The sequence below is a fragment of the Bombina bombina genome, chromosome 9 (genome assembly GCF_027579735.1).
Source record: "Bombina bombina isolate aBomBom1 chromosome 9, aBomBom1.pri, whole genome shotgun sequence".
Lineage (NCBI taxonomy): Eukaryota > Metazoa > Chordata > Amphibia > Anura > Bombinatoridae > Bombina > Bombina bombina.
Window position 1 is genome coordinate 13,226,953 of NC_069507.1, and position 16,719 is coordinate 13,243,671.

General features: G+C 38.6%; 1 protein-coding gene across 1 annotated transcript in view; it reads left to right on the plus strand.

The window, feature by feature from the left end:
* ALOX5 (arachidonate 5-lipoxygenase) overlaps positions 1-16,719 on the plus strand; it is a 160,569-nt gene that overhangs the window by 61,697 nt on the left and 82,153 nt on the right. Inside the window, exons 2-3 of the mRNA XM_053691881.1 lie at positions 2,156-2,354; positions 14,721-14,802. Coding sequence (XP_053547856.1) covers positions 2,156-2,354; positions 14,721-14,802 — 281 coding nt within the window. The remainder of the gene's footprint in view (positions 1-2,155; positions 2,355-14,720; positions 14,803-16,719) is intronic.

Genomic DNA, 16,719 nt, shown 5'->3' on the forward strand with positions numbered 1-16,719 from the left:
AATGGGGGGAAATATATATTAAGAACATTCTACAAGCCCCCCCAACATTAGTGACCTGGAGGAAACTCAACTACTAATGCAAATAGGTAATAATACCAGTGCTGTAATTATGGGAGATTGTAACTACCCTGATATAAACCGGGCCAATGAAACTAGTAATACAGATTTGTAAATGTTCTCAGGGATAACTTCTTGTCACAAACTAGGAATAAAGCTATATTGTATTTAGTGCCACCAAACGATACAGATATAGGGGCCCATTTATGAAGGTCCGGATGGAGGTTGAAGCCCCGTGTTTCTGGTGAGCCTACAGACTCGCCAGAGACACCAGTTATGAAGCAGCGGTCTAAAGACCGCTGCTCCATAACCTGTCCGTCTGCTCTGAGGCGGCGGACAGAGATCGCGTGAAATCAACCTGATCGAATACGATCGGGTTGATTGACACCCCGATTGGCCGCAAATCTGCAGGGGGCAGCGTTGCACCAGCAGTTCACAAGAGCTGCTGGTGCAATGCTGAACGCGGAGAGCGTATTGCGTCTGTCGGACATTATCCGCTGATTAGGTTATGTCGGACAGACATTTCATAAATAGGTCCCATAATATCAAACACAGAAGTGAAAGAACATTTGGGTAACAGTGATCATAACATGGGTCACGTTGGAAATCACTTTCCATAAGCAGTGTCTTAAAGGCTCAACTAAAACTTTTATTTTAAAAAAAGACCAAATTCAGTGATTTAAGGGAATCATTTAACAGGATAAATTGGGAGAGCTTATTCTTAAATAAAAACAGAGGCTAAAACATAGTTAAATAGTTATTTAAGGATTTGGGTGTACTTAAAGGGATAGGCTAGTCAAAAATAAACTTCCATGAGTCAGATAGAGCATACAATTTAAAGCAACTTTCTAATTTACTCCTATTATAAATTTTTCTTCGTTCTCTTGGAATCTTTATTTTAAAAATCTGAAATGTAAGCATAGAAGCCGGCCCATTTTTGGTTCAGAACCTGGGTAGTGTTTGCTGATTGGATCGCTACATTTAGACATCAATCAGCAAGCGTTACCCAGGATCTGAACCAAAAATGGGCCGGCTTCTAAGCTTACATTTCAGATTTTTAAAATAAAGATACCAAGAGAACAAAGAAAAATTAATAATAGGAGTAAATTAGAAAGTTGCTTAAAATTGCTGCTCTATCTGACAAAAATGCAATGTGAGGCTTCTAAGGCTAATAAGATACTAGCATGTATTAAAAGAGGCATTGATTCAAGGGAGGAAAGCGTAATTCTGTCATTATATAAAGCCCTGGTAAGTCCTCACCTTGAGTTTGGAGTGCAGTTCTGGGGACCGATTATAAAAAGGGACATTGCATACTTAGAAAAAGTTCAGAGAGGGGCCACAGATAAGGGGAATGGAGAATTTAAGCTATGAGGAGAGAGTAGCCAAACTGGGTCTGTTTTCTCTAGAAAATAAAGCGCTTGAGAAGTGACATGATTACTTTATATAAATATATTCAAGGCCCATATACAGAGATGGCAGAAGCTCTGTTTATTCCAAGAAAACTGTTTGTGGCAAGAGGTAACAACAATCTAAGGCTGGACCAAAGGAGATTCAGTCTCCAGCAACGTAAATGATTTTTCTTGGTAAGAGCAATCAAATTGTGGAACTCATTACCTAAGGAGCTAGTAAATGCCAATACCTTGAATAAATGTAAAAATGGTTTAGATACATTTCTGGCTGGAAACAGAATTCAGGTATATAATTACTTGTGTTAAACGGGTCTTCTTTTTATATTGCTTAATGTAAGTACAATTGTCAGCTTCTTTATTGTAAATCCGGTAGGTTCTGTATAGGTTGAACTCAATGGACTCCTGTCTTGTTTCAGCCTCATCTAATATGCTATATGTGTATGTAGCCCAGGGGACCAAGTATACATATTCATACAGGTTTGTTTTAATGGGTGCATCACTGGACTACTCTTGATTTACTAAAGCCTAAACATTATACTTTTAAATGCTAATAGAAAATGTCTTGTCCATGCAAACCAGCTGGCTTCATTACTGACAAATACATTATGCACATTCAGAAAATTCCTTTAGGTAACTTCTCAAATGCCAGCATCAATACTGAGTATATCACTCGCTTTTGTTATGTGCAGATTGATTCTTACGATGTGACGGTATCAGAGGACCTCGGCGACATCCAACTGATAAAAATTGAGAAGCACAAATATTGGTATAAAGACGACTGGTACTGCAAACATATCACAGTGAAGACGCCCTCCGGGGAATACCTGGAATTTCCTTGCTACCGGTGGGTCGTGAACGATAAGGAGATTGTTCTTCGGGAAGGAACGGGTCAGTATTGACATATATATTGCAATCCTTTATAAATGGTTAATGATTTTACTACAAGATTTGCTAGTAAAGGCTATGGGGATTTCTAAGTAAATATATATTTATTTTAATAAGTTTTCTAAAGAATTTCTAAGGTATGTTCATTTAGTGCAGGGACAGTTGTTTTATTTTGAAAGGGACATAGCACAATGTCACTAGAGTATTTCATTATTGCATAAGTGCTTGCTGAGAACTGTTTAACCCCATAAAGAAACACATTCTTGTAATTAAATATTGTAATCAGCAGCAAACAAATATTTATATTAAAATTAGCTATAGTCATCTACTACTCATTTTGAGCCTTTGAGGCTGGCAAACATAAAGTAAAAGTCTGTGACGGCATCAGAACGAGACTCTATTGGAGCCTATGGAATTGTGCTTTTGCGAGCGCAATGCTTCCCAGCGATGCGGATGCTGGGTCGTGGTCCCCAGCGATGCGGATGCTGGGTCGCGGTCCCCAGCGATGCGGATGCTAGGTCGCGGTCCCCAGCGATGCGGATGCTAGGTCGCGGTCCCCAGTGATGCGGATGCTAGGTCGCGGTCCCCAGCGATGCGGATGCTAGGTCGCGGTCCCCAGCAATGCGGATGCTAGGTCGCGGTCGCATTGCTGTGAACTTGTAATAGCAGCACACATTATCGTGCACTGGTATAACAAAGTGGAGCGCTAATATAGCTTTCATGAAAGTGATATATATAGCGCTCCATGTGTAATCTAGTCCTTAATATGCAGAGATATAACTATAATACTTTATTTTGATGCATTTTGTTCTGCATATTTTCAAGCATTAACACAAAAACATTTTTCAGCACTAGTTTGCTTTGAGTGTAACATGTAAACCACCACTGCTAATAATGAGCACAAATACAGCTCCCTGCACTCTTCATTAACAGTACAGGGCGCAGTAAACACATGTAAGCCACATTACGTTTCTCTGCCCTTCACTTGTAATAGCAGATTGGGCTCAAGACCGGATTGACCTACCAGGATACCAGGGGATTTACCGGTGGGCTGCAGCACCTAGGGCTGCACAGCTACAATTTAAGGGGGTGGTGCTACTGGTGAGAGGATGTAGCTGTGTCATCTTTATCTTTTCTCCTCTGATTAATACGTATTTATTTCCTAGACAATGTGCCATATAGCATCCCACCTTTAAAAGTATCCTAATGTCTAGTCAAGTCACCCTGTGAGTCAGAGGGACATATGCAGGCCCATTTATCAAGCTCCGTACGGAGCTTGAAGGGCCGTGTTTCTGGCGAGTCTTCAGACTCGCCAGAAACACAACTTATGAAGCAGCAGTCTAAAGACCGCTGCTCCATAACCTGTCCACCTGCTCTGAGCAGGCAGACAGGAATCGCCGGAAATCAACCCGATCGAATACGATCGGGTTGATTGACACCTCCCTGCTGGCGGCCAATTGGCCGCGAGTCAGCAGGGGGCGGCGTTGCACCAGCAGCTCTTGTGAGCTGCTGGTGCAATGTTAAATGCGGAGAGCGTATTGCTCTCCGCATTTAGCGAGGTCTTGCGGACCTGATCCGCAGTATCGGATCAGGTCCGCAAGCCCTTTGATAAATGGGCCCCATGGAGTGCCAGATCACACTATGGATAATCATTTTCACACTGTATTTTTGTTACAAACTAGTTTAATTTAATATGATTATAGAAAATATTGGGGGAAGGAGAATGCCAGTAATCCCATTGAGCAAACTGGGGTTTGTATATTCTATAGACTGAACAGAAAATAGGGCTGATCTGCAAATATTTCCAGGGCTGCTTTTTATAATCCGGCCCTGTGTTCGCTATTGTCAGTGAGAGCATGAGCGCAGGATAACACAGCCTGTGTTACTGATTGTGCTGCACAAAATGTTTAATTATACATCATTTAAATCCTTTGTGATGTGTCGTTATGCACTTTATATTTTCCACTTGTAATACGCGCGATAACCCGCCTGCGTTAAAAGTTTACTTCCAGCGGTGTATTCGCTAAATGGCGCACCACTTGTAATCTGACCCACAGCCTTTATGATCATATACAAAACCGTGCACAAATAGAGTAGCTGCCATTGTTTTACACTTGGGAAACTTAAACAGAGAAAAGAGGGAAGAAAGAGACACACATGTGCAGTTTTATGTCCTGGGGTGTGATTTGCATTTATTTCCTTACTCATTTCCCTAGAGCTGCAGGAACAGGCACCTTATTGTGCACCAGACAACATAACAGCTCACAGAGGGAAATGATACAGTGACCCATTAGCAAACATAACACAAAGTCACTTGTAGATACAACATAACAGCTCACAGAGGGAAATGATACAGTGACCCATTAGCAAACATAACACAAAGTCACTTGTAGATACAACATAACAGCTCACAGAGGGAAATGATACAGTGACCCATTAGCAAACATAACACAAAGTCACTTGTAGATACAACATAACAGCTCACAGAGGGAAATGATACAGTGACCCATTAGCAAACATAACACAAAGTCACTTGTACATACAACATAACAGCTCACAGAGGGAAATGATACAGTGACCCATTAGCAAACATAACACAAAGTCACTTGTAGATACAACATAACAGCTCACAGAGGGAAATGATACAGTGACCCATTAGCAAACATAACACAAAGTCACTTGTAGATACAACATAACAGCTCACAGAGGGAAATGATACAGTGACCCATTAGCAAACATAACACAAAGTCACTTGTATATACAACATAACAGCTCACAGAGGGAAATGATACAGTGACCCATTAGCAAACATAACACAAACTCACTTGTAGATACAACATAACAGCTCACAGAGGGAAATGATACAGTGACCCATTAGCAAACATAACACAAACTCACTTGTAGATACAACATAACAGCTCACAGAGGGAAATGATACAGTGACCCATTAGCAATCATAACACAAAGTCACTTGTAGATACAACATAACAGCTCACAGAGGTAAATAATACAGTGAACCATTAGCAAACATAACACAAAGTCACTTGTAGATACAACATAACAGCTCACAGAGGGAAATGATACAGTGACCCATTAGCAAACATAACACAAAGTCACTTGTACATACAACATAACAGCTCACAGAGGGAAACGATACACTGACTCATTAGCAATCATAACACAAAGTCACTTGTAGATACAACATAACAGCTCACAGAGGCAAATGATACAGTGACCCATTAGCAAACATAACACAAACTCACTTGTAGATACAACATAACAGCTCACAGATGGAAATGATACAGTGACCCATTAGCAAACATAACACAAAGTCACTTGTAGATACAACATAACAGCTCACAGAGGGAAATGATACAGTGACCCATTAGCAAACATAACACAAAGTCACTTGTAGATACAACATAACAGCTCACAGAGGGAAATGATACAGTGACTCATTAGCAATCATAACACAAAGTCACTTGTAGATACAACATAACAGCTCACAGAGGCAAATGATACAGTGACCCATTAGCAAACATAACACAAACTCACTTGTAGATACAACATAACAGCTCACAGATGGAAATGATACAGTGACCCATTAGCAAACATAACACAAAGTCACTTGTAGATACAACATAACAGCTCACAGAGGCAAATGATACAGTGACCCATTAGCAAACATAACACAAACTCACTTGTAGATACAACATAACAGCTCACAGATGGAAATGATACGGTGACCCATTAGCAAACATAACACAAAGTCACTTGTAGATAAAACATAACAGCTCACAGAGGGAAATGATACAGTGACTCATTAGCAAACATAACACAAAGTATCTTGTAGATACAACATAACAGGTCACAGAGGCAAATGATACAGTGACCCATTAGCAAACATAACACAAACTCACTTGTAGATACAACATAACAGCTCACAGAGGGAAATGATACAGTGACCCATTAGCAAACATAACACAAACTCACTTGTAGATACAACATAACAGCTCACAGAGGGAAATGATACAGTGACCCATTAGCAAACATAACACAAACTCACTTGTAGATACAACATAACAGCTCACAGAGGGAACTGATACAGTGACCCATTAGCAAACATAACACAAAGTCACTTGTAGATACAACATAACAGCTCACAGAGGGGAATGATACAGTGACCCATTAGCAAACATAACACAAACTCACTTGTAGATACAACATAACAGCTCACAGAGGGAAATTATACAGTGACCCATTAGCAAACATAACACAAAGTCACTTGTAGATACAACATAACAGCTCACAGAGGGAAATGATACAGTGACCCATTAGCAAACATAACACAAAGTCACTTGTAGATACAACATAACAGCTCACAGAGGGAAATGATACAGTGACCCATTAGCAAACATAACACAAAGTCACTTGTAGATACAACATAACAGCTCACAGAGGGAAACGATACAGTGACCCATTAGCAAACATAACACAAAGTCACTTGTAGATACAACATAACAGGTCACAGAGGGAAATGATACAGTGACCCATTAGCAAACATAACACAAAGTCACTTGTAGATACAACATAACAGCTCACAGATGGAAATGATAAAGTGACCCATTAGCAAACATAACACAAAGTCACTTGTAGATACAACATAACAGCTCACAGAGGGGAATGATACAGTGACCCATTAGCAAGCATAACACAAAGTCACTTGTACATACAACATAACAGGTCACAGAGGGGAATGATACAGTGACTCATTAGCAAACATAACACAAACTCACTTGTAGATACAACATAACAGCTCACAGAGGGAAATGATACAGTGACCCATTAGCAAACATAACACAAACTCACTTGTAGATACAACATAACAGCTCACAGAGGGAACTGATACAGTGACCCATTAGCAAACAAAACACAAAGTCACTTGTAGATACAACATAACAGCTCACAGAGGGAAATGATACAGTGACCCATTAGCAAACATAACACAAAGTCACTTGTATATACAACATAACAGCTCACAGAGGGAAATGATACAGTGACCCATTAGCAAACATAACACAAACTCACTTGTAGATACAACATAACAGCTCACAGAGGGAAATGATACAGTGACCCATTAGCAAACATAACACAAACTCACTTGTAGATACAACATAACAGCTCACAGAGGGAAATGATACAGTGACCCATTAGCAATCATAACACAAAGTCACTTGTAGATACAACATAACAGCTCACAGAGGTAAATAATACAGTGAACCATTAGCAAACATAACACAAAGTCACTTGTAGATACAACATAACAGCTCACAGAGGGAAATGATGCAGTGACCCATTAGCAAACATAACACAAAGTCACTTGTACATACAACATAACAGCTCACAGAGGGAAACGATACACTGACTCATTAGCAATCATAACACAAAGTCACTTGTAGATACAACATAACAGCTCACAGAGGCAAATGATACAGTGACCCATTAGCAAACATAACACAAACTCACTTGTAGATACAACATAACAGCTCACAGATGGAAATGATACAGTGACCCATTAGCAAACATAACACAAAGTCACTTGTAGATACAACATAACAGCTCACAGAGGGAAATGATACAGTGACCCATTAGCAAACATAACACAAAGTCACTTGTAGATACAACATAACAGCTCACAGAGGGAAATGATACAGTGACTCATTAGCAATCATAACACAAAGTCACTTGTAGATACAACATAACAGCTCACAGAGGCAAATGATACAGTGACCCATTAGCAAACATAACACAAACTCACTTGTAGATACAACATAACAGCTCACAGATGGAAATGATACAGTGACCCATTAGCAAACATAACACAAAGTCACTTGTAGATACAACATAACAGCTCACAGAGGCAAATGATACAGTGACCCATTAGCAAACATAACACAAACTCACTTGTAGATACAACATAACAGCTCACAGATGGAAATGATACGGTGACCCATTAGCAAACATAACACAAAGTCACTTGTAGATACAACATAACAGCTCACAGAGGGAAATGATACAGTGACTCATTAGCAAACATAACACAAAGTATCTTGTAGATACAACATAACAGGTCACAGAGGCAAATGATACAGTGACCCATTAGCAAACATAACACAAACTCACTTGTAGATACAACATAACAGCTCACAGAGGGAAATGATACAGTGACCCATTAGCAAACATAACACAAACTCACTTGTAGATACAACATAACAGCTCACAGAGGGAAATGATACAGTGACCCATTAGCAAACATAACACAAACTCACTTGTAGATACAACATAACAGCTCACAGAGGGAACTGATACAGTGACCCATTAGCAAACATAACACAAAGTCACTTGTAGATACAACGTAACAGCTCACAGAGGGGAATGATACAGTGACCCATTAGCAAACATAACACAAACTCACTTGTAGATACAACGTAACAGCTCACAGAGGGAAACGATACAGTGACCCATTAGCAAACATAACACAAAGTCACTTGTAGATACAACATAACAGGTCACAGAGGGAAATGATACAGTGACCCATTAGCAAACATAACACAAAGTCACTTGTAGATACAACATAACAGCTCACAGATGGAAATGATAAAGTGACCCATTAGCAAACATAACACAAAGTCACTTGTAGATACAACATAACAGCTCACAGAGGGGAATGATACAGTGACCCATTAGCAAGCATAACACAAAGTCACTTGTACATACAACATAACAGGTCACAGAGGGGAATGATACAGTGACTCATTAGCAAACATAACACAAACTCACTTGTAGATACAACATAACAGCTCACAGAGGGAAACGATACAGTGACCCATTAGCAAACAACACAAACTCACTTGTAGATACAACATAACAGCTCACAGAGGGAAATGATACAGTGACCCATTAGCAAACATAACACAAACTCACTTGTAGATACAACATAACAGCTCACAGAGGGAAACGATACAGTGACCCATTAGCAAACATAACACAAAGTCACTTGTAGATACAACATAACAGGTCACAGAGGGAAATGATACAGTGACCCATTAGCAAACATAACACAAAGTCACTTGTAGATACAACATAACAGCTCACAGATGGAAATGATACAGTGACCCATTAGCAAACATAACACAAAGTCACTTGTAGATACAACATAACAGCTCACAGAGGGGAATGATACAGTGACCCATTAGCAAACATAACACAAACTCACTTGTAGATACAACATAACAGCTCACAGAGGGAAACGATACAGTGACCCATTAGCAAACATAACACAAAGTCACTTGTAGATACAACATAACAGGTCACAGAGGGAAATGATACAGTGACCCATTAGCAAACATAACACAAACTCACTTGTAGATACAACATAACAGCTCACAGAGGCAAATGATACAGTGACCCATTAGCAAACATAACACAAAGTCACTTGTAGATACAACATAACAGCTCACAGAGGGAAATGATACAGTGACCCATTAGCAAACATAACACAAAGTCACTTGTAGATACAACATAACAGCTCACAGAGGGAAATGATACAGTGACCCATTAGCAAACATAACACAAACTCACTTGTAGATACAACATAACAGCTCACAGAGGGAAACGATACAGTGACCCATTAGCAAACATAACACAAAGTCACTTGTAGATACAACATAACAGCTCACAGAGGGAAATGATACAGTGACCCATTAGCAAACATAACACAAACTCACTTGTAGATACAACATAACAGCTCACAGAGGTAAATAATACAGTGAACCATTAGCAAACATAACACAAAGTCACTTGTAGATACAACATAACAGCTCACAGAGGGAAATGATACAGTGACCCATTAGCAAACATAACACAAAGTCACTTGTAGTTACAACATAACAGCTCACAGAGGGGAATGATACAGTGACCCATTAGCAAACATAACACAAAGTCACTTGTAGATACAACATAACAGCTCACAGAGGGGAATGATACAGTGACCCATTAGCAAACATAACACAAAGTCACTTGTAGATACAACATAACAGCTCACAGAGGGAAATGATACAGTGACCCATTAGCAAACATAACACAAACTAACTTGTAGATACAACATAACAGCTCACAGAGGGGAATGACACAGTGACCCATTAGCAAACATAACACAAAGTCACTTGTAGATACAACATAACAGCTCACAGAGGGAAATGATACAGTGACCCATTAGCAAACATAACACAAAGTCACTTGTAGATACAACATAACAGCTCACAGAGGGAAATGATACAGTGACCCATTAGCAAACATAACACAAAGTCACTTGTAGATACAACATAACAGCTCACAGAGGGAAATGATACAGTGACCCATTAGCAAACATAACACAAAGTCACTTGTAGATACAACATAACAGCTCACAGAGGGAAATGATACAGTGACCCATTAGCAAACATAACACAAACTCACTTGTAGATACAACATAACAGCTCACAGAGGGAAACGATACAGTGACCCATTAGCAAACATAACACAAAGTCACTTGTAGATACAACATAACAGCTCACAGAGGGAAATGATACAGTGACCCATTAGCAAACATAACACAAACTCACTTGTAGATACAACATAACAGCTCACAGAGGTAAATAATACAGTGAACCATTAGCAAACATAACACAAAGTCACTTGTAGATACAACATAACAGCTCACAGAGGGAAATGATACAGTGACCCATTAGCAAACATAACACAAAGTCACTTGTAGTTACAACATAACAGCTCACAGAGGGAAATGATACAGTGACTCATTAGCAAACATAACACAAAGTCACTTGTAGATACAACATAACAGCTCACAGAGGGAAACAATACAGTGACCCATTAGCAAACATAACAAAGTCACTTGTAGATACAACATAACAGCTCACAGAGGGAAATGATACAGTGACCCATTAGCAAACATAACACAAAGTCACTTGTAGATACAACATAACAGCTCACAGAGGCAAATGATACAGTGACCCATTAGCAAGCATAACACAAAGTCACTTGTAGATACAACATAACAGCTCACAGAGGGAAATGATACAGTGACCCATTAGCAAACATAACACAAAGTCACTTGTAGATACAACATAACAGCTCACAGAGGGAAACAATACAGTGACCCATTAGCAAACATAACACAAAGTCACTTGTAGATACAACATAACAGCTCACAGAGGGAAACGATACAGTGACCCATTAGCAAACATAACACAGTCACTTGTAGATACAACATAACTGCTCACAGAGGGAAACGATACAGTGACCCATTAGCAAACATAGCACAAAGTCACTTGTAGATACAACATAACAGCTCACAGATGGAAATGATACACTGACCCATTAGCAAACATAACACAAAGTCACTTGTAGATACAACATAACAGCTCACAGAGGGAAATTATACAGTGACCCATTAGCAAACAAAACACAAACTCACTTGTAGATACAACATAACAGCTCACAGAGGGAAATTATACAGTAACCCATTAGCAAACATAACACAAAGTCACTTGTAGATACAACATAACAGCTCACAGAGGGAAACGACACAGTGACCCATTAGCAAGCATAACACAAAGTCACTTATAGATACAACATAACAGCTCACAGAGGGAAACGATACAGTGACCCATTAGCAAACATAACACAAAATCACTTGTAGATACAACATAACAGCTCACAGAGGGAAATGATACGGTGACCCATTAGCAAACATAACACAAAGTCACTTGTAGATACAACATAACAGCTCACAGAGGGAAATGATACAGTGACCCATTAGCAAACATAACACAAAGTCACTTGTAGATACAACATAACAGCTCACAGAGGGAAATGATACGGTGACCCATTAGCAAACAACACAAAGTCACTTGTAGATACAACATAACAGCTCACAGAGGGAAATGATACAGTGACCCATTAGCAAACAACACAAACTCACTTGTAGATACAACATAACAGCTCACAGAGGGGAAATGATACAGTGACCCATTAGCAAACATAACACAAAGTCACTTGTAGATACAACATAACAGCTCACAGAGGGAAATGATACGGTGACCCATTAGCAAACAACACAAAGTCACTTGTAGTTACAACATAACAGCTCACAGAGGGAAATGATACAGTGACTCATTAGCAAACATAACACAGTCACTTGTAGATACAACATAACAGCTCACAGAGGGAAATGATACAGTGACTCATTAGCAAACATAACACAAAGTCACTTGTATATACAACATAACAGCTCACAGAGGGAAATGATACATTGACCAATTAGCAAACATAACACAAACTAACTTGTAGATACAACATAACAGCTCACAGAGGTAAATAATACAGTGACCCATTAGCAAACATAACACAAAGTCACTTGTAGATACAACATAACAGCTCACAGAGGCAAATGATACAGTGACCCATTAGCAAACATAACACAAAGTCACTTATAGATACAACATAACAGCTCACAGAGGGAAACGATACAGTGACCCATTAGCAAACATAACACAAACTCACTTGTATATACAACATAACAGCTCACAGAGGGAAATGATACAGTGACCCATTAGCAAACATAACACAAACTCACTTGTATATACAACATAACAGCTCACAGAGGGAAATGATACAGTGACCCATTAGCAAACATAACACAAAGTCACTTGTAGATACAACATAACAGCTCACAGAGGGAAATGATACAGTGACCCATTAGCAAACATAACACAAAGTCACTTGTAGATACAACATAACAGCTCACAGAGGGGAACTGATACAGTGACCCATTAGCAAACATAACACAAAGTCACTTGTAGATACAACATAACAGCTCACAGAGGGAAATTATACAGTGACCCATTAGCAAACATAACACAAACTCACTTGTACATACAACATAACAGCTCACAGAGGGAAATGATACAGTGACCCATTAGCAAACATAACACAAACTCACTTGTACATACAACATAACAGCTCACCGAGGGAAATGATACAGTGACCTATTAGCAATCATAACACAAACTCACTTGTAGATACAACATAACAGCTCACAGAGGGAAATGATACAGTGACCTATTAGCAATCATAACACAAACTCACTTGTAGATACAACATAACAGCTCACAGAGGGGAATGATACAGTGACCCATTAGCAGACATAACACAAAGTCACTTGTAGATACAACATAACAGCTCACAGAGGGAAACGATACACTGACTCATTAGCAGACATAACACAAAGTCACTTGTAGATACAACATAACAGCTCACAGAGGGAAATGATACAGTGACCCATTAGCAAACATAACACAAAGTCACTTGTAGATACAACATAACAGCTCACAGAGGGGAAATGATACAGTGACCTATTAGCAAACATAACACAAAGTCACTTGTAGATACAACATAACAGCTCACAGAGGGAACTGATACAGTGACCCATTAGCAGACATAACACAAACTCACTTGTAGATACAACATAACAGGTCACAGAGGGAAATGATACAGTGACCCATTAGCAAACATAACACAAAGTCACTTGTAGATACAACATAACAGCTCACAGAGGGAAATAATACAGTGACCCATTAGCAGACATAACACAAAGTCACTTGTAGATACAACATAACAGCTCACAGAGGGAAATGATACAGTGACCCATTAGCAAACATAACACAAAGTCACTTGTAGATACAACATAACAGCTCACAGAGGGAAATGATACAGTGACCCATTAGCAAACATAAAACAAAGTCACTTGTAGATACAACATAACAGCTCACAGAGGGAAATGATACAGTGACCTATTAGCAATCATAACACAAAGTCAGTTGTAGATACAACATATACTAAGATTAGCAAATGGTTTATTTATTGTCACCAATCTATTTAATTAAACTTGTCAGGTTTATTTAGATAAAGCAAAACTCTCCTTTAGTTTAACTAAATGATGTCTCTTTACAAAAAGTTTGAGCAGTAAACTTCCTTCAGATTAAAAGTGATTTCATGGGAACACAGACAGGTTCTTGTGAATCTCTAATAAGAAGTAATAAAAGCTTCCAGGTGCCCTCTCCCATGTGTGCACGAGCAATTGTCAAGCATTAGTTTTTATTAAAAACCATATCATAAAGTGTATCCTGCAACACAGCAGTCTGACCCAGCCGTGCCTGCTCTGATCCATACATCAATAAGCTACATATGAGATAGACTTACAATCAATGTATTGTTTTATTATTTTCTATTCTTTCTATTCTATCACAGCCAAGCTGGCTCACCATGATATTACACAAATACACAAGCAGCACCGGAGAAAGGAGCTGGAAGACAGACAGAAGTTGTACAGGTATTATACACACCATATTACAAGCCTAGTGAAAGTGTAACTATACCCTATAGCAGACCTGTTGTATTATGTGTAACTATACCCTATAGCAGACATCTTGTATTATGTGTAACTATACCCTATAGCAGACCTGTTGTATTATGTGTAACTATACCCTATAGCAGACCTGTTGTATTATGTGTAACTATACCCTATAGCAGACCTGTTGTATTATGTGTAACTATACCCTATAGCAGACCTGTTGTATTATGTGTAACTATACCCTATAGCAGACCTGTTGTATTATGTGTAACTATACCCTATAGCAGACCTGTTGTATTATGTGTAACTATACCCTATAGCAGACCTGTTGTATGTGTAACTATACCCTATAGCAGACATGTTGTATTATGTGTAACTATACCCTATAGCAGACCTGTTGTATTATGTGTAACTATACCCTATAGCAGACCTGTTGTATTATGTGTAACTATACCCTATAGCAGACCTTTTGTATGTGTAACTATACCCTATAGCAGACATGTTGTATTATGTGTAACTATACCCTATAGCAGACATGTTGTATTATGTGCAACTATACCCTATAGCAGACCTGTTGTATTATGTGTAACTATACCCTATAGCAGACATGTTGTATTATGTGTAACTATACCCTATAGCAGACATGTTGTATTTTGTGTAACTATACCCTATAGCAGACATGTTGTATTATGTGTAACTATACCCTATAGCAGACATGTTGTATTATGTGTAACTATACTCTATAGCAGACATGTTGTATTGTGTGTAACTATACTCTATAGCAGACATGTTGTATTATGTGTAACTATACCGTATAGCAGACATGTTGTATTATGTGTAACTATACCCTATAGCAGACCTGTTGTATTATGTGTAACTATACCCTATAGCAGACATGTTGTATTATGTGTAACTATACCCTATAGCAGACATGTTGTATTATGTGTAACTATACCCTATAGCAGACATGTTGTATTATGTGTAACTATACCCTATAGCAGACATGTTGTATTATGTGTAACTATACCCTATAGCAGACATGTTGTATTATGTGTAACTATACCGTATAGCAGACATGTTGTATTATGTGTAACTATACCCTACAGCAGACATGTTGTATTATGTGTAACTATACCCTACAGCAGACATGTTGTATTATGTGTAACTATACTCTATAGCAGACATGTTGTATTATGTGTAACTATACTCTATAGCAGACATGTTGTATTATGTGTAACTATACCCTATAGCAGACATGTTGTATTATGTGTAACTATACTCTATAGCAGACATGTTTTATTATGTGTAACTATACCCTATAGCAGACATGTTGTATTATGTGTAACTATACTCTATAGCAGACATGTTGTATTATGTGTAACTATGCCCTATAGCAGACATGTTGTATTATGTGTAACTATACCCTATAGCAGACATGTTGTATGTGTAACTATACCCTATAGCAGACATGTTGTATGTGTAACTATACCCTATAGCAGACATGTTGTATTATGTGTAACTATAACCTATAGCAGACATGTTATATTATGTGTAACTATACCCTATAGCAGACATGTTGTATTATGTGTAACTATAACCTATAGCAGACATGTTGTATTATGTGTAACTATACCCTATAGCAGACATGTTGTATTATGTGTAACTATACCCTATAGCAGACATGTTGTATTATGTGTAACTATACCCTATAGCAGACATGTTGTATTATGTGTAACTATACCGTATAGCAGACATGTTGTATTATGTGTAACTATACCCTACAGCAGACATGTTGTATTATGTGTAACTATACCCTACAGCAGACATGTTGTATTATGTGTAACTATACTCTATAGCAGACATGTTGTATTATGTGTAACTATACCCTATAGCAGA